The sequence below is a fragment of the Poecilia formosa genome, unplaced genomic scaffold (assembly GCF_000485575.1).
Source record: "Poecilia formosa unplaced genomic scaffold, Poecilia_formosa-5.1.2 Scaffold30, whole genome shotgun sequence".
In the NCBI taxonomy this organism is placed as follows: Eukaryota; Metazoa; Chordata; class Actinopteri; order Cyprinodontiformes; family Poeciliidae; genus Poecilia; species Poecilia formosa.
In genome coordinates, this window is record NW_006799969.1 from 738,813 (window position 1) to 758,943 (window position 20,131).

A 20,131-nucleotide genomic window follows, 5' to 3' on the forward strand; every position below is an offset into this window, starting at 1 on the left:
ATGTCGGTCACTGTAGTGGATGTAGTACAACAGTGGATTAAGAATCCTGTATTGGTCTGGTGTAAATGTAACTCTTGAAAAATAACATTCCAAGTGTAATGCATCCCTAGAGCCAGGCTTTGCTTAACTTTTTTTAAAATAAACTACTTAATGCAATCATTTTATTTAGATGCTCCAGAGCATAATAATTAAATGACAGGAAAGTTAAGGAGGTTACCTAACTTTTAAAAGACTTAAATGTCAAGAATCCCCTGGTAGTTAATGGGTGTTCACTGACTTCATTATTCCTTTGAGGCATTGATGTTCCTTGGCATCGAGACAAGCATCTGTTAGTGTAAGCCATATGTGTGCGGTGGGTACAGCATGTCTGCTGTTATAGCATGCTGGACCTTAGCAGGACACCTGCTGGTTAATCGTGTTGAAAAGGTGCCAGGTCTCAAAATTACAGAAGCAAAACTGTAGCAAACCCATTCTTATGGGTTTCTTTTTTTAAAAATGTAATTAATATGATTAGGAAAAGCAGAACAAAAGGAGCATTTTACACAGTTGATATTTGCTTTTTAACAGGATTTGTGAGCTACAAATTATAGCTACGTCAAAATAAGTCTGCTACATTATTCATGTTATTTTCCAACTTAACTCATACAGAAATAAAAAAATAGAAATTTGTCTTGTTCGCATAAATAAGGACATAAAAATCCTTGACACAGCAATCCTTAAATGAAATCTTTTTTTTTTCATTTATTAAACAAAAAGAGAAATCACATTTAGTGGAGACTGAACAATTTCCCAAAAGCCACAAATAAGCTCTCTTGACAGTGTCTGGTTTTTAGTTGCAGACGGTATTATTGCTGTGCGGTTGGAAGTCTTGTCTCCTTGTCTCTCTGCATAGGCAGAATCTCTGTGATCCAGTATTTGAACAGGGAAACAACAGCGTTGGCTTCCTCTGAAACACAAAAGGACAGACTGAAACACTTCGGTTACTGCTGACAGCACAACGCCACATGAACAATTATGGTTTTTCTCACCAAAAATGTGTCAGCACATCATCTGAAAATCTGCTTCCCACGCATTTATTTAGAGACATCCTCCATCCAAAGGACGTGGAATCCTTTTTTTTTTTAAATTTCTTCCCAAAGTTTGAGTTCAGGTTTAACTTGTGCAAAAAGTAAAAAACAAATGGCACAAGGAAGGTTTGTTGAGATAGTATTATTCATGGAAAGACTCCCAGGATGAATCCAAACATGCTTAAAGGAAATCTGCTTTAAATCTGGTCTTGAAGTACATTAATTGCCATCCCTGGGGGGTAGATGGAATAAGAAGAGCTTTGGAAACTTTATTTGAGGAGCTTTAAAAGCACGCATTCACCTGGATTAGCTCCTGCATGCCAGTGAATCTGGGTTACACTAAAGCACAAGATACTGCTTGAATAAGGTGGATGGTGTTTGAAATGCTGAATAAATCCTAAACATGTTGATTTCAGTGATTCAGAATGATGATGTCAAATTTAGTAGAGATATGAAATGTTTTCTTGTTCATACCCCAGACGGATTTAAATATAGAATTATTTTCATTGAACCAAGAAAGTTTCTTTGAGATAGGAAATAACATACAATAGATGCAAGAGTGTGCCATTAATTTCGGATCAATTATATTCAATTTTAATCAGTAATGCTTAATAAATGTATTTCTCGTTTTAATTTACGGCTAGCTTTTTGCATGTTTGCACTGGTATTGTGTTGATTTTATCTTGTTGGAAGCCTTGCAAATCCTAAAACTCCACATCAGAATCATGTTGTTGATCTGGTTGGATCAATCCAAAACTTTAATGCAACTTCCAGTCAAAACAAACACCTTAATCAAACTAAAAGATTACTTTGAACTTAAATCTGTCAGGGATGTGAATAATTCTGGTCTTGGCAGTAAACATCAGTTCAATGAAGATTGTCACATGTTAAGTCCTAAAGGTATGAATACTTTTACAAGGCACTTAATAAAGCTATGCATCATCTAACCCAGTTAATCTGGTGCTGAATTTTACTTGGATAAACTGCCTTTTGCTAAGAAATAAGATGCCTCATGTGATGGAATTAAAAAAAACAAACAAAAAAACAATCTATACCTGTGAATAGAAGCATGACTCATACAGTAGCTGCAGTGCTAGGGAGTTTAAAAAGCTTTGAGGCAGATGTAAAACGGGTGGGTGGAGAAGATTCTTTTGCAAAGCAGAAAACCAGTCATTTTGATGACACCTGAATCCTCTGGTTGGACTTTCTTCAAACTCATTCAACGCCTGTGCTCATCCTATTCCTACAACACAATCTGCTTGCCCTCCTACCACCCCAACTTCTCAGAAAAGGTTAGGATGAAACAGAGACAGGAGGTGTCTGGGGATGCAAGAACGGTTTTTGACTGGTGATGGCCTTAAGGCAAGACAAAACATGTTTGTTAAACCACGGGAGGTGCAATATGGGCAAGATCAGCTTGCCCATATTGTTTAGTATTAACCAAACAGAGACAAGTAGGTACAGGTTCAGGCTGAAATAGGCAAGTGAGGGCAGGCATAATCAGCTGAGCAGTAAATATTAATAGGAGGCAAGCAAGAGCAGAGTGAGGCAAGTGTTAACCTGCAAGGACGTGTTTGAGAAGTGCCAGGGGCGAGCTCCAGCAACAACCATGGAGCGTCATTTAACAAAAGCTTCTTACTGACCTATTTCCATTACACTTGCTATGATAATTTGACCCACCTTCAGACATACAGGCGTCGTCGTTGAGCGCCGCGAGTGCCGTTTCTAGACTGTCAGCTTGATTCTGTTGAATTAAATTTTTAAGACTGTACAGCTTGTTGAGAACAGAGTTCGGGTTACATCTGCTTTCTAGACACCTTAGAAGGCCATCCACGGTAGCAGAAAGATGAGGAATCTTGACTCCATGAGGAGAGGCTGAAAATACAGTAAATTAAAAGTGGCTTGATACACAAGGCAATAAGCTAAAGTTTATAATCTTATAAAGGACTAATATTAGAACATCTTCAATCTATCTGTATGGAAAATATTTAAGACAACATGGACAACACAACAAAAACAAGAGGGGGGGCCTCAGAAATGTGTGACCAACCTGTCAGATTCAGTTGCGATAAATGTTTGTTCGCATCATAAGCAACGTTATATTGTCTAAGTTTTGTGAAAACGTGCAAGATTTAAGTTTTTCCTCCAATATGATTTTCCAGTCCAGCTGACAGATGTGAGTGCAGTAACTGTGTGTGGACAAAGGTCTTGCTGGTCAGACAGCAGCCCAATGTCAAATCACAGTGAGGCTCTTAATTCTTGCTCCGTTTTGGTGGTGGAAGCTTCAGGTGGTTTAGAGACATCAAATTCTTTCGCCCTTTTCTTAAACTACAAGGACTGTGAGGATTAGAATCAAAATTAATCTTGGTAATTGTTAGATATTTCATCTTTTAACATTAAAATTCAAGTCATGAGAGTCGTCAGAGTTGAGTGTGCGACAGAGAACTATTGAGCGAGTGTTCGTGAGATTTAAATGCACACAAATTCAATTATTGTGTTTACGTTGATGTGCGGTCAGATCAGTGCCACTCCACACCGCACGCTCAACAAAAAGGCAGAAATATCACAACACACAAAAAGATGGGACAGTAAAATACATTTGACCCCCAAGCCAATCAGTGACTAGCAGTTTTCTGATGTTCCATTTCAGCCCGACTTGGCTCTCTTGTAGTGGGGCTGATGCCACATAATGATTACCAGTGGAAAACTCTTAGAATAGGGCAAAGTGAATTAGAACCACATCATTTGTTTGGTTACATCTTTCTTTGCATCAGGTTATTCATCAGTAAATATGTTTTGACTAGCTTGACTCATTTCCAGTTAATTCTCTTTCAATCACATATTGAAAGAGAATTCAATATGTGATTGAATTCTCATCACACATTGAAGAATTCAATCACATATTGAATTCTTCAATGTGTGATGAATTCAATATTGAATTCTATCATCCTTCTATCATCCTTTAAATGATGATCCTAAGTCTTAATCCAAAGAAATATACAGCGATCTTTTATTGGAGTGTGAAATAAATGGTAAATGGAATTAAGTTATGCAGCGCTTTTGCAGTCGTACTGACTGGGCCACATTCACACACGCATATTTATACAACGTTAGGAAACTCGGGGTTAAGTGTGTTGCCCAGGAAGCCGGAATTGAACCTATAACCTTTCGATTGCAAGACAACTACTCTACCTACTAAGTCACAGTCATCCATCCTGCAGGGAAATAATCCATTCTACAGACTGAAACCTGCTTTAACAAAGGGTACAGGCCTGAGTGCAGAGACAATGATCAATGTCTACAATGGCTTGCAGTGGAGGTGTCAATACTTACAGTCTGACAAATAGATTTCCAGTGTTGTCTTCAGGAACTCTGACACCTCAGCAGCTTTTCTCTGGCTATCTTCCTCCTCCTCTTCATCTCTACTGTAAGTGAACTCCAGAGCAGCAGCACGGGGCATCAGTCCTAAGGACAGCAACTTCTCTTTGTGCCTCTTCTTCTTCAGCTTTCTCTTCTTGTTCCTGCTGATGTGCTCGCTTCCTTTGTCCACTGCCACCTGACTCTGGCCTGACCGGTCGCTCTCCGGAGGGCCATCTTTCCCAGAGTCCTGAGAAGGGCCTGGCTTCTTCTTTTTTCTTCTTCTTCTCCTTTTCTGGTCTCCCACCTCCTTTTCTTCATCTTCTTCTTCTTCCTCTTCATTGCTCCTATGCACACGTTCCTCTGTTAGAAGCGACAATCACCCATTTAGATTTCCTTCCATAAACCCTCTCCTAATATTTTAAAGACTTGCAAAATCTTACTCATGCATGCAGTTTTGATGTGTTTTTTCACAGTTGAGAGTAAGAGAAAAATCCCACTATTTCTTGATGTCCCTTGGATTTAATTTCAAATTATTTTGCATTTTCTGTACATCAAAAGTAACAAGGTTACAGCACTTTTTCTGCTTTGCACTAACCAAATCAAGTACACATTTCAGGTGATAATAATCAAAGAATTATAGTATGAAATTATACATACTTTGTCAATTTTGATTTAAGCCGCACCTAAAAGATGAATTGTCGGCTATCGATGGCTGAACTGAAGAATGGAGAAAACTAAGGATTCAGTTGCAAACAGTTTTTCCAGGTTATTTGTCGTGTGTGTATTTATAACATAAGATGAGATAAGTATCTGTAACCGATTAATTTATCTGTTTGCCACCTGCACAGGCTGTCCTGACAAATTATTTTGAAGAGAAACAAATATTCATTTAACTCAAATACATTATTTTTTATTTATATTATGTTTCTGGGTGGTTAATATTCTTCCTTTTCATGTAAAAATGGATGCAAACTTGGACAGGATTATTCAACAGTGCTATATGATCAAGCTGTTTCAGAAGTCTCAGAAAAAAAAAAATTGCAACCCTATAAAGTGATATACAAATATATTCACCCAAGATCAACCATCAGCTGCACTTCAGTAAACTTAATCTCAGCTTAAAAAAAAAAAAAAAGGCATGGGTTAATTTTTACTGTTACTTCCAGTATTTCCCTGCATCGGAGCTATAAAGACAATCAGAATAAATGACTTCAACGCTTGGGAGAGCAAACCTAGCGAAAGCCCATATCATAAATCTCTGTGAACTAAATGGTGCATGGTGAAGTCCATAAATGTTAAGACTATGACTGTCTTACCAGCAGGATCTTCTTCATGGTTTACGCTTTCAAGCTGGAAGAGTGTGACTGATTTCTCTGCAAGTACATTATAGCCTTGAGGAGGAGGTAGGACTGTGTACATCCGGCGGCATTGACTGGATGCATTTTGTGATTTCTCTGCATTTCCTGGTCCAAAAGTAAATAAAAAAACATATAAATAAATATAGAACAAGAGCAAGGATGTGGCAAGGTGTGAGCTTACCAAATGCATTTTCTTCTCCACATGTTCTTTTCACATGAGTTGTTGTGGCCTGATCTTCTGAAATGCCTGATAAGTTTTGTTCCTTTCCCTGAGTGGTAATTGCAGGATAGAGCTTCTGGAGAACTTTTGATTTAAACACTGTAGAAACAACAGAGTAATATCTCGTAAATTATTATTATTTTTTTTTAAACAAATCTCATTCCTCTGAGACTAGGAAGGGCCTTTATACACACAGTGCTGCTGAATCAAATGCTGCACCATTTGATTCTAACGGACCCATCAAACTAAATAAAATCAAGCAAAAACGAAGTAGGATTCAGTGTCTTGCAAACATATTCAAATGATTGAACTTGTTTATTTTTTACAAGTTACAGCCACAAAAATATTTTAAAGCTACTTTAAAATGTTTCTTTAAAATATTTCTTTTTAAAGTACGTTTTAAAAAGAGATATGCAACACAAATATATAGCATAACTGATGAAAGGAAGCAATACATTGTTTTAGAAAATTAGAAGGTTAATTTCCGCGAGGGCATGTCACCCTGCCAGTTGCACTTGTGAAGCATTTTTAATCTTGCTATGGATAATCTTTCACTTCACCAGCACGGTTTGTGTTGCTTTTTCACACACAATTAAAAAGACTGTATTGTAACAAACTGTAAAACTCGAAGAGTCTGTAAGATTGCATCGTCATCTCAAATGTGTCCTTCACAAAGGACACATTTGTGAAGGACACAAGGGGTGCCTTGACAAAAACTTCATGTAAACAGTGAAGGATAAATTGATTAAAGTCATTAGACTTAGCTACGCGACTGGACTGCGATGGAGCAGGAAAGAATGAGACACGTGCATTTGTTTACAACATGGCTAGTTAGCAACTTAGCATGAGACTAAACCAGCTACCTGCATTACCGAGACATATGTTTAGACATATGTTGTAGACAGGCTATGACAAGCTATTGTAAGTGACAACAATTATCAACTCACCTTCTTTTCTGTGTGCCATATAAAGATTTCCAGCGTTCTCGAAACGAGGAAGACACAAATATTTTAGGAGAATGCTAAGTAATTTAGCGAGCTAACTATGCTACCATCATTTTAGCACTGCTAATCCGACATTGACTATCTGGTACATCGCATAGTTATTTACAAGCCAAAGCTAATCTACAATTATCCAAGTGATTATTTAACTACGCATTAACCAAAGTAACGTTTGAAACTCATCTCTTCCTCACCAACATTCACCGCCCACCCATTTGAAGGTGGAAACAGAAAAGATCGCGAGGGTTCAACCACAGAGCCAAACTCTGTTCACTTTCCTACAAATTTTCAGTAAATTTACTTTTCTACATAAATAGCTTTCTTATTACAAGGATTCAATACAGCGAAAAGACGACTTTAACTCACTCTTCAAATCGGCAAAAGAATTGTGCTTGTTTTACACAATACCAAAAGGTAAAGGAGGTTAATACAACTAAAGAATCGTTTAAATAGACGATTACGGGAATAATTGTTGACATAAAATAGTTAATAAGCTAATGAAATCTAATCATACACAGGACGAATTAATTTCGAGACGAAGGCTTTTAGAATGGCCCTCGTGCATTTATTCTGACGTAAATCAATCAAACAAGATAATCAAAATTTATTAAATGTGATTTATTTAAATGGATAACTATGTTTTCTCCTAAAAATTGATAAATCAGACTAGAGCTCCCCGTGTGTTTGACTCTTGTAACAACAACGACTTGGGGCGTGCGCACACCAAGCCTCGCTGTAGGACGGGATGGAAGCGAGATGAGAATACTAAGCAGGTACCTCGTGGCTCAGTGTCAGCACGGGATGAGTTGAGATTTGCGCACCCATCAAACTTGGCTTGGGACCTCAGCATGTGAGCGCACTTTCGCAGAAGGAGGATCCGCCCAGGATGTCAGCTCTGAAGAAGGTAAATCTCCCCCCCGCCCCTCCTTCCTCACCACTCTAATATCGCAGCACATATTCAATGATGTTACAGTAAATAATAAGATGTATCGCATGTATGGCAGATAAATAGGTATGTATTTAATCTAGGTTGACTGTGAGATTTTTAGTTGTGCAGGGGATTTGGATGATGCATTATCTATATGGTTTGCACTTATTATCCACAGTGTAGTTTTTTTTTTTTCTTTTTGTTGTTTTGCAGGCACATAATTTGTCTACAACTACCCTTTAAAGTTGTTTTCATTCCATAGAAAAGCTTGCCTGAGGGGAGGTTAACGCCAAAACAGCCCCTGTTGTCTTAGATTAACTTCTAAAATTAATTATATATCATGTTTAATCCACCTAACACATCCTTTTAGTGCGCAGTCACGTAATACTGAAAGTGCTGTGCTGACTGTAGTTTCTGTGGGTGGATGAGCTTCCCTGACTGCCTAACAGCACTGTGAGCAGTGCTGGCAGTCGTGAATGAAAGTGGTGGTTCTTGCAGGTGAACATATACAAAACTACAGAAATTAGAGGCAATATGTTACATAACACATCGCAGGGAAGATTTCAAGAGTGTATGCAGCATTCAGATTGAGTACCATCTTGAACTCATATGACTGATGTTAGAGAACACTAAGCTATAAAAAATTGTATCAGCTGTATAACAATGACAAATTGTGTTGTTAAATATTCAGAGCAGTCGTAAGTGGCGATGGCTGGACTCCAGCTGATTCTCATGATTGAGTGACACAAGAAGGAAGTTGGATAGATTGCCTGCTCCAGCAGGTGAATCCAGAGCAAATGCACGGCACTCAGTACACACCGTGAGTGACAAAGTGCTTGCTGGCAGCACTCACATAGTCAGACATCATAATCAAAGAGGCACTAAAAATAGAAGACCATATTCGTTGCAACTCTTCAGAAGCTGTGTGGAGTTGCTGCTTCTTCACCCAAGCGGCTCAGAAATTTACCTGAGTAGTCCTCGATGTCGTACTCTCGACCTGCTTAATATACTGAAGCTTTTACTTTACACATCATTGGTCAGGCAGCACTTTATCAATGAAACATGCATGAAACTTTGCTTGGATAAACTGTGCATTGAAAATCAGTCGATAGAAAACATGTCTATGTTTTATTAAGGGTCTGAACAAAATGTTAAATCTCATTATGCAGGTGGCAACAAGTACTAAAGACTTGTTTAGTGAACAACGATCTGACATCACATGAACAGAATCTTGATGTTTTTCTGTGAACACACTGCTGGGCTCCTCAGTACGTAATGTATACATTATTGTGTAATTCACAATGAATAAAATGAATTGTGAAAGTGCTAAAAGAAAATGAATACATAACTTAACTTTTTGGTGGATAGGTGCTGCTCACTAATCCACATCTTTGATTAAAAAAAATAAAAATCTCATCATATGTGAGCTTCCTCTGCTGAACCAGGCAACTGCTCACACTTTCAATAAAAAGTAGATGATTCATAAGAAGATTTTTTATTTTTTTTTACTCGTAATTTTCACAATCATGCTCCTCTGAAAAGAAGACAGCCTAATTAAAAGATACCACTTGGAGTGGATAGATAAAAGACTAAAACACCTAAGACTGCCTTTTTTCAATAGGCTGTGAAAGCTTCCGCAGACGTACGCTCTCGCACAAACAAAAGAGCTTGCCTGGACTCTGCCTGTTTGGAGGTGGCAAGATGAAGCTCTTTTAATCTATTTGACGATGCATGGCTTCCTGGAAACTTTAATTAGAGTGCCTCACAAAAGTATGAATGCTACTTATCATTTAACATTTTGTCAAATCACAACCACGAACCTAAGTGAACTTTATAATCTTATGCGAGACCAACCCAGAGTAGTACATAAATGTGAAATGCAAGAAAAATGAAGCGTGCTTTTCACATTTCTTTTAAAGAGGTTGTAGGAACATGGTGCCATTTGATACCACAATCAAAAAACTGTTACTTTCTGTTATAAAACTACCGCATATATCAAACGTGAGTTAAAAGAAAATTTGACTTCATGATTTGATACCTTGGAATTGGTCCTCTGCCTCTTTAAGAAGCGCATACTCTTCACGACACTCCGCCTTCAGTACGTCATCACCACAATTCTTCTCATTACGCCATTAACATCCATTCTTCTGAGCATCTGACTGAGAAGTAGTTTGTGTAACAAGCACAGCAGATCTGAGGTGTTTGCTAATTGCTGCTGCCGCGAGTCTGGTGGAGATCAGTGGGGAGCTCAGTGGAAGCTTGGCTGGAGACTGAAGCTCCAAGCAGGAGCTTTGTAGAAATAGGTGGCGCTTTGTGGACACAAGCATTTAAGCACCATGCATGAAAGAATTAAAGCAATACTCAAGGTATGTTTTTGATGAGAGAATAACATAACACAATGTAAAGCTCAGAAAAGTTGATTTTACAAAATTCCCCCTTTAAAAAGTAAACTTCAAAAATTTAGTATAATTATTGGAATTCTATGGTTATCTGGTGTTAGTGGTGGCACTTGTTTCAAGCTGCGCACAAATGTTTTCATGGTAAAGAGGTTTTGTTTTGGTGAAGTCATTGGGATACAAGTTGCTTAATTGTTAAACTCCTAGATGTTGCCTTTTTGAGAAGGAAACTTTTTTTTTTCCTCTAAGAAACTGAGCATCAGATGAGGAAAAATAATCTGATGCTCATCCTATGGAAGATGATGCAATCAGTTCATCTTCCTCCATAGATGATGAACTGATTGCAGACAGGTGTAGATACTTCAATCAGGCCAACCACGCCCCCCAGGAGGGATCCACTGCCGCAGGAAGAGGCTCACAAGCACCACCATACACACTGGATTCTTACATATTGTGATTTTATGTGAGGAAACCAATTCAAAGTTGCACACAATTGTGAAATGGAAGGAAAATCAAGTTTTCAAAATTCTTCATAAATTAACTTTCAAACCACAGATTGTATTTGCGTAGAATAACTTTTCTTGGCACCACAAACACCACCCTCCCCACCCCAAAAAAAACAAAAAAAAAAACACTAGTGAATGCAGACAGGACTGCTTTAGAAGTAAATTGTGAAACACTTAACCCTTGTGTCTAGAAATGGGGTCCAACCGACCTCACACACGTAAAACTTTTATCATTTGCCTCAGTCCTCGCACGGACAAGGGTTAAGGTGGGATCATTTCTTATTCATTCATTCACTGAAAACAGATGTGCTACTTTCCATTCGCTGAGTCTCACTGTTTTTCCCTTTAACCTTCACGTTTACGCTTTTGCCTATATTCCCTTTTTATTTACACCAGGCACTCAATTTCTCTCCCCTTTCTGTGGTTGTCCATTTATTCATTTTATGCCTCTCTTCATTCACTGAAAGGTGTCCCTGCACATCTGCTGTAGTTTGGCTTCAGCAGAGGAAGCTGGGGATTGATGGGTCTTCCGCTTCATGAATCAAATGATATATGCGAGAGCCAAGTGTGTGTACCTGTAAAGGAATCTTAAGTGTTCATGTGTGTCTTGTCTGCGTAGACGGATTGACTTACTGCTAATAGTAGTCGCACATCTTTCATGTAGGTGGGTCTCAGTGTGTTTTGCCACAGTTGCTGTTAGTGCTGTGTTGCTCACATATGTCTCAGCTGAATGCAACTCTTTGTAGGATTAACTAAACCAAGCCAAGTTTTTCCTCATAAAACATAATACATATGCTGAACATAAAAATAAATTACACTTATTAGAATGTATCAGAAATAAATGCAGTGGTGTCATAATTTTGGGTTTGTTTGAGGTTTGTACATTTTGGTTATTTCCTTTTGTTTAGTGTTTTCTCCTTAGTTCATTATGTTGTCTTCATTTTAGTTTATCTTTGCTTTTCCGTCTGTATTTCCCCTGGCTCATGTTCATTAGTCTCGTTCCCTCAGCCTGCGTGTCTGGTCTCCTCTCACAGCTGCATCCTTTTTGTCAATCAGCTACTTGTCTCTTGTCAACTCAACAATGTCTCCAGTATTCAGGCTCTTCACTTTCATTCTCTCTCTGATGGATTCTTCTGTTCTGGGTTATCTTGGTCCCTGTCCGTTCTTGTGTACCCCTTATGTTGTCTAGCTTTAAATCTTAACTCTGCAAGTTTTTGTATTTGTTTCTTTATTAAAGTCTTATATCTCCTGCCTTTGCTCTTCCTGCATTCTGGGTGCAGCTAAAGACATATTGAGACAAAGTGAGGAAAAAAAAAGAAAATAAACTTAGCATCTTATATTAAAAGTAAAAAAAACTGGATATTTAAAAGCACATTTTTTCTAGACATATGTATAAGCTTTTCCAAAAGATACATCAGATTTTTTTGAAGACTTGAGGCTTGTGTTTTAAATAACAAACTGATGAGACATTTTGATATTATTACCCAGAAGTTGTGCTAGACTTTTTTCATTGTCTGTCATTTTGAATGACAAGGTAAAAAAATATATATATATATATTTCCAACAATGAGAAAAAACATGAACTGTGGCCCCAGTAACTACATACAATAAAACTAATGAATGTACTTAAATTATGAATGATTCACCTGCTGTGGCCTAATCACACAGTCTCACAACTTTGTCCTAATTTGCATAGCCCTGATTTGAGCATTTGTTTGGAAATGCTACAGAGGCTTTTGTCCTGAGGTTTTTGACTTTTGCCCCACAGATGATTTCTCATAGATGTTTTAATCTGGAGGCTAAATCTATGCTCTGCTGCTATGCTGCAGACTTGAATTACAAGCACTTTAAATCATGGAACACTAAAGTGATCAGTAGTACGAATGAGGCATTTTTTGATCCCATAGGCGCTCGTTTCAGAGGGAGCAGCCTGCACTTCTTCTACACCAGTGATTCAGCTTCACCAGTCTGTGATCTGTAAGGGTCACAGACTAACTCTTTAACATGCTGTTATCTCCCAGATAAAGAGATGTGTTGAGCATAAGTTTTATGGGCAAGTATTATGCCCTGTGGGACCCCACATAAAAATAGAACAGAGACCAACATTAAAAAAAAAAAAATCATTTGAAACAGGTACAATATAGATCACTCTAGCACAGAACCACAACTGCTACAACTGAAAGCCTTCACAGCTCATATTCAAAGCTGTAAAGAGAATTAAAATCAGACGAAAAAGCACCAGAACACAATTTTCATCTATATATATAATCTTTCACCCATTTCGATTTCATCGTGTGTTAAATACTCAGTATTTGTTGCACATTATTGTCCAGCATATTAGACCAGATTTTACTTGGATCTAAAAAAAAACAAACTCATTTTGGGAGCAGCTGTCCTTTGATAGTTTTCATAAAGATAAGTGACCACGTGTCTCATCAGCTGCAGGCCTTTGAAAACCTCTTACTGAAGACAAAAAGAAATCATTCTGCGTTCTGCTTTTAATACTCTTTTTTTTTCATTACTGATGTGATTCTCTTGAGGAACACATATGTCTTGCAAAACAATACTGGTTGAAAAAATGTTTTATAGTCGAGATCCTTTTAAAGCGCATGGATTTGATCTGAAACTGAAGGAGACAACATGTACCACAAGCAACCATAAAGGCAAGATTTTTGAGAAGGGCAAGTAGGAAAAATAATTTAGCTCCATTGAATTGACTGCTCTTTTAATTACCTTAATATGGACAGGCCGTTAAATACTGTACATCTCCTTGATAGCATCTAAGCAAGTCAACGTTAGAAGCATTGTAGGGATCTAAGGTCCCTACATTGCTTGGTTTTGCTTTCACAATGTGGTCTCAAAAACCTTAGTGATTAGAGAGAAACCACTACCTCAGTTTTTGTTTGAGGAAAAAGTGTTAAAAGAAATTTAACAATAAAATATTTCTGTTAAAAAAAACTTCCTGATTTAATAATGAGTTCTTCAGCAAGAAAATAACTGATGTAGATTGGGGAAAAAAAAACAGAATATATGGGATGGCGGCCTTTTTTCATTAAGTTTGGTGTATTATTTTTGTCGGCCTTCTGATGGACTCTGTGGCTGCTTTCCTCTCTCCAGTTTTTAAAATCCAACAATTCTGCCTTAATGAGAGGCAGGCAGTTCCTGCAGCTTCATCTCTTTGTGTTCCACTCTTGCATTTGAAATGTGGAGATAGTGCAGTTCTGTTCCACTTGTAGTTTTGGCCATCATGCATGTTTCTTATCACATCTTTGTTCTTTGAACCACTCTTGCCTCTGTCCACAAGCACCTAGAGTGGCTTGCACCATTTCTTTGTTAACCCTCTGACGCGTGAGTGACTCACTATACAGTCTTCTGTGACTGGGTCCTTTTCGACCCCGGTTACAATCAATGTGTTTTTATGCTACTTTTGTCATTTTGATTCAAAATAATGTTTTGTATAATACGTTCTACTGTGTTTTATTTCACACAAAAGTTATTTCATGTTTGAAACATTTTCATTTGTCACTTTTTTAAACTGTTTTAGAACAATTTGTAGAACATTTCTGACAATTTGTAGAACATTTTTAAAACAAAATGACAACAGCAGCAATTTTACAACAATGATGAAATGTTAATAATGGACTATGGTAACATCCATTATGTGTGTGTGGATGTGTTCTACCCTCCTGGATATCTGACCTTCTCACCCTATCTCTAAGGGAGAGCCCAGACACCCTACGGGGAAAACTAATTTTGGCCGCTTGTATCCGTGATCTCGTTCTTTCAGACATGACCCAACGCTCATGACCATAGACGAGGGTAGGAACTTAGATCAACCGGTAAATCAAGAGCTTTGCTTTTTGGCTCAGCTCTCTCTTCACCACGACAGATCGGTACATCGCCTGCTTCACTGCAGACGCTGCACCAATCTGCCTGTCGATCTCCTGCTCCATTTTTCCCTCATTGGTGAACAAGATCCTGAGATACTGGAGCTCCTCCAGGACATGGGGCAGGACATCCTCCCCAACCCAGAGAAGGCGCTCTATACATTTCTGGCTCATTTATTTATGCATTTATTTCTATAGCTATGAATTTTTATTTTATTTATTGAGATGACAAAAGAAAGAACCTTGAACACATTGATCAACAGGTTTTGTATGTCATTCAACACATTCTCTCTCTTGGTTTTCTCATCCAGGGTGTCAGACACACAAAGAGACACACACACACAAATAATACACATGCACAATAAAGTATAGGTGGTAATGTTAGCTAGTTGGTTAGATAACTAGTGTTGGCTAATTTTGAAGAAGACTAATATGTTGATTCATGACAATAACGCTGTCACAGTATTCATGATTGACGCACACAAACACATTTGTGAGACAAAAAATAAAGATAATACTTGCATGTAAGAGTTCTTACTGTGTAAAATAATATTATTCAGGGGTGACACTTAGGTCTCAGTGTATTTGGTTCACAAAAAAATGTTTTCCTGAGAGTCACAGTTGGTAAGAAACAAAGATTCCCATTAAATTCAATAGGAAATGAATGCGGGTCATTTTGGACCCACTCACGGAAGAATGGGGTAGTAACATAAAACATGCTATTTCTTAAAATATATAAAAGGTAAATAAAAAAATTGAATTGCATGATATCAGTAACATGTTTCTCGAGGAATACCTGGAATATGAAGTGAAGAAAACTTTTCATTACAAAGATATTGCAAAAATATGACCCCACCGGGTCAAAAAGGACCCACTTACACATCAGAGGGTTAATTTTTTGTCCACCTTAATTTATAAATTTGCACCATGCCAACATATTTTCACATCTTCATTCCACCATGACGTACTTAAGAAGAAAAATTCAAATTTACCTGTCAGACAAGCTAAAAATATAATGTTAATTTGGAAGCTACTTACAGGTTGTGGTTCATCTGACTTTTTAACTCCTATTGAAAATGTTCAACTACGACTCTACCCTCTTAATAATGTTCTCATTCTTAGCATCTTGCAGCAAATCAAAGTCAAATCTATCTCAGTGGCTATTACCTAGTTTTTGCACTAGTATAATTATTAGGAGGCCTTCTACAAGTACTTTCTTTTTTATTCTAATTTCTACAAGAAAGGAAGTGGCTTCATGTAAGTGCTGAACTAATCTAAAGCTAAGCTAATCATGAAGCATTTTTCAAAGAGATCCAACTGTAAGCCCATAAAAATAAGCTGATTTAATTCTTTGATGTTATTTGTAATCTTCGTTGTATAAACACATTTTTTGATGTGATTTAGCTTTATTTAACATGTATTTATAAATTCCCTGCGTACACTATGCAGGGAATTGAAGGGAACTCGGTGAAGCCTGAGTTTACTGTGTCATGAACAGACACAGCATTGAAGGCTGCATTGGAAGGTTGCGTGTTCGCCAAATTCCTTGTCATGTCACGTACAAAAATAGTACAATAGTGAGCAAAATTATTTTCATGTGCTCAGTACCTACAGTGAGTGCACTGCGATTTTTAAGAAGCAGCATGTCCTGGCAGCCAACCATCAGCTCACTGATGGTTGCACTCTACTCCTCAACAGCAGGCAGCAAGATATCCTATTATGCGTATGCCACTCGTGGTAATTGCCTGTATGCTGCAGATGCAGTGTGAAAATTAGAAGCGAGTCACTCTACTCGTGTGTGCATTTGTGTCAGTATAACCTGGCCCCCATGCTAACTAGTAGTGAGAGTCTGCAGTGAATAAGGCTTTTTTTATGTCACATTAAGTAAAATGAAAAGGCAAAAACTTTTAGTTGATTTTTTTTTTTTTTAGCATTTTGCAACTGTTCTTTTCTAAGCATAGACTCCAGAACTGCTGTTATGAAACATTTTTTCATCCTCATCTTTGAGGAAGCCTCAATCAAAAACTGTCCAAAATCATCTCCAAGACTAATGGCTAGTCAAAGAATAATCACATCAATATCTGGGGCTGTTCTCAGAAAAGCAGCTTCAAATGACCTATCTTATTTGGTTGATTTTAATTAATAGTTATACCTTCGGATACACATTTATTGACAGGCCAGCTAAAGATGTTGTTAAGGAAGAAATTTCTAAAATAGGTTAACTTTGGAAAAAGTTTGGCTCTCTCTCTTCCTCTGGATCCCAGGTCCTCTCGGTGGGCCACGTGTGGCCACAAGGAAAACAACAATGCGTGTTGACGTCACAGAATTACAGAGTTTAATCCAATATAAGACAATGCATAAACTTAGAAGTAAGACAATGCACAAACTTACACCAGAAACTGCAGAACAACAGAAACATACATTCATTACCTGAGACAAAAATAGGAAAAGAAAAGCAAAGACGCGCCTTTGGAGAGAGCTGGTGCAAAAAGGCAAAAACAGTGGTAGCTATCTGAATTATTACTCCTGTGCACAAACTTTTATAATGTAGGTGTGTCTGTCCTGGTTAATATATTCTAGTAAGGCGTACCTCTGCTTGACCAACTGGAAGCTATTTTTAACACTCAGAAAAACTTAGAACTTCCCCTAATTTACTGCTGTGAACAAAGGCCATTTGCTCTTTTGTTTCACAAACGAAGAGGAGAGCCTCATCCTGAACTCCTGCAGTTTTAAAACCATCTGGATACGGGATATGCAGAGAAAAGTATTTCACAGATATGTGTGAAAACTGGTGTCTCTCCCGCTCTTTTCCTTACATAGATTCTCAGGAACAGACTTAAATTTTGTAATTAGTTTAAGGAAAGTTTATGTTAACAAACCCAGTTTTGCTCCTATGCACTCAGCACCACAAAAGATTGAGTCCTGCCTTAAACCAAAAATAACACATAAAATCAACAGAACAGAATGAGGTACAATTCCTTTTTCTAACCTATGAAATATAATATTCAATCCTAAGTATACAAGTTAACACAATCATTTTTCAAAACCCCATTTAGCATAAATCCTGAGCAATTTTCTAATACAGACAAAACATTTTCATTTAATTCTAACAGTCAGAAATAATACAATTTTCAAATCCATTCATCATCGACTAAATTAATTCTAAAACTAAATAATACAATTTTCAGTCAGAGCATACCATCAATAACTAAAAGAAATATCTTGTGAATTAACTGTTAGTGGTTCAAAATCTTCACATAACCCAGATGTCCACAGAAGGATTCTGATCTCCTGTGAACTCGGTAAGTTCCTGTTTCCCAAGATAATTTAAATGATACTGGCCTCTACCTTCCTGCATATGTTAATCCATGGCCTCCTGTCCTATGTGTTACGACCACAGGGGTCCAGGGAGAAGCTCTGCAGATTACCCCATTTTCCTTGGTACTTTTGAATACTTACCCAGCAATAGTTTAATTTTAAATCACTAACAGAAACCTGTTCAAAGATTAAAATTTGTTCAAAAAAGATTAAACTGTATTAAACACTAAAAATAATCATATTTTCTCAACAATGTGTAAAAGGCTTAAACATGAAATCATCTTTTATTGCACTAATTTGATCAGACATTTAATTAAATTGCATTTATCTAAAGCATGTAAAGAATTGTAAACTCTTTAAAATGAACATCTCATCAACGTAAGACAGATATGTGTTGATTTTGATAAGTTAGGCTGAACTTGCTCAAATCTACAGCAAGTATAAGTAAAGCAAGGGGCACTAGTTTTGAAGCATGGCATTAAATGCATTTGATTTTGTAGTCATCATACTTTTTCTGTTGTTTTTGTTCTTAAGCTTTAGCCTAGTTCTGTTTATTCCCCTTTTCTCTCTGTTTTTACATCTGTGTTTATTAGCCATCCCTCCAACCCCACCTTCCACCCCCACAGCTGTTCCATATTATGTTAATTAGACTCTCAGGTTCCTCACTTCAGCAATCAATCCTCCACAGCGTTTAGGCTCCCTGTTTAATGTCTTGGTTTGCTCAATGTATTTGCTTTATGCTGTTCCAGTCCTGTTTTCCACATGTTTCTGTCTGTGATTTCTTTTTTCTTTTTTTTTTGCCAGCAGCATTTGGGTCCTGTAAAATTACAAATCTTGACACACTGACCACTCAAGAAATACAAAAAAAGAAAAAAAAAATATTTAGCCAATAAAGTCACTGTGCCTCTCTTCTAACTAAGCCAAAAAATATGTTATAAGCTGTAAATAAATAGTAATGCATGCACAATTCGAAGCATTCTTTCCAGACTCCAATCTTTCTTAAAGCATAAATGAGAGGCAAGTAGCAGCAGTGTTTCTGACAGCTTGTTTTCCACACTTGTCCGATACAAATGTGCAGACCAGTCAGCGCCATTAGTTCTATCTGACTGTCATGGGTTTGTGTTTGATTTATACCTCTTTTAAGCTTTCTGATCTGCAACCTTTTTTGCAGGCAGTGCATTACAGAATCTGTCCATTAATCCATCCTGTCTGTGATTTAAGTTGCAGGTTTCATATTTCAGTTTAACCACATTAGATCTTTTAACATCTATACATACATAGTAAAATTTAGAATCTATGCAATATTACTTTTGGCATAGCAAGTGTCTAAAGTGTTTAAATGTTATATGGAAAGGCTTTATCCTTTCTTTTGCATGTTGTCATTGAAAAGTCTGGAAGGGGTTACACAATGCTAAGTCTTTGTGACTCCACTGAAACAAAATGAGAGTTATTATCTACAAATACAGAATAAAAGGAATGATGGTGAATCTTAAAGTAGAGACTGGTCAACCAAATTTACTCCAAGAGTAGATTAATGACTGATCCATGAGGTCACAAAATAACCCAAAACAATATTCGTAGCTCTGCAGGCCCATTAACGTCAGTGTTTGTTTCACCAATAAAAAAGATTAAAAAAAAACATATAAAGTGGTATTCATGGGGATGATCAGAGGCGAAAACCAGTGCTGACCTAAAACAACACAAAGATCAGTCTCAGATTTGCTATACATGTTGACATGTTGCCAAAAATGTACCATCTCCATGGTACATTTTTAATGAATATTCTGTGAATGAAACAAAAGTAGAATTATCTTGAAACACCTTTCACACCACTGCATACAAATATATTATATATTTACTCACTGAAGCTGTATGTGCATCATCAATTTTCATAATCAGTTACTACGCTGACAATATAGAGTTTGCCATTTCTCTTTTATTGGACTGAAAAGTAGCTTTTAAAGAGTCTGCTGCAAGTCATAGCATTAATTACTAAAAATAAACTAACCATGTACAAATTCCTCTGAATTTCATCCAATGAATCTTTCTGAAGAGGTCCTTGCTCTGCTATTGGAGCCCAAATTTTATTT

General features: G+C 37.3%; 2 protein-coding genes across 6 annotated transcripts in view; one reads left to right on the forward strand and one right to left on the reverse strand.

The window, feature by feature from the left end:
• Positions 1–532: 532 nt before the first annotated feature.
• Positions 533–7,409, reverse strand: erich1 (glutamate rich 1). The gene is made up of 6 exons (XM_007549133.2): positions 6,953–7,409; positions 5,967–6,104; positions 5,744–5,890; positions 4,401–4,787; positions 2,748–2,942; positions 533–946 (listed from the first exon to the last, which is right to left on the reverse strand). Exons 1-6 carry the CDS (start codon positions 6,969–6,971, stop codon positions 846–848), a joined length of 987 nt encoding a protein of 328 aa, XP_007549195.1. The 5' UTR covers positions 6,972–7,409; the 3' UTR covers positions 533–845.
• Positions 7,410–7,719: 310 nt separating this feature from the next.
• dlgap2a (discs, large (Drosophila) homolog-associated protein 2a) overlaps positions 7,720–20,131 on the forward strand; it is a 161,704-nt gene continuing 149,292 nt past the window's right edge. For 3 of the 5 annotated variants that reach the window (XM_016670051.1, XM_016670052.1, XM_016670054.1), the window contains exon 1: positions 7,720–7,910. In XM_016670051.1, the coding sequence (XP_016525537.1) occupies positions 7,893–7,910 (18 nt within the window). In that variant the 5' untranslated portion in view covers positions 7,720–7,892. The remainder of the gene's footprint in view (positions 7,911–20,131) is intronic. The other 2 variants (XM_016670055.1, XM_016670056.1) reach the window with 1 other exon arrangement.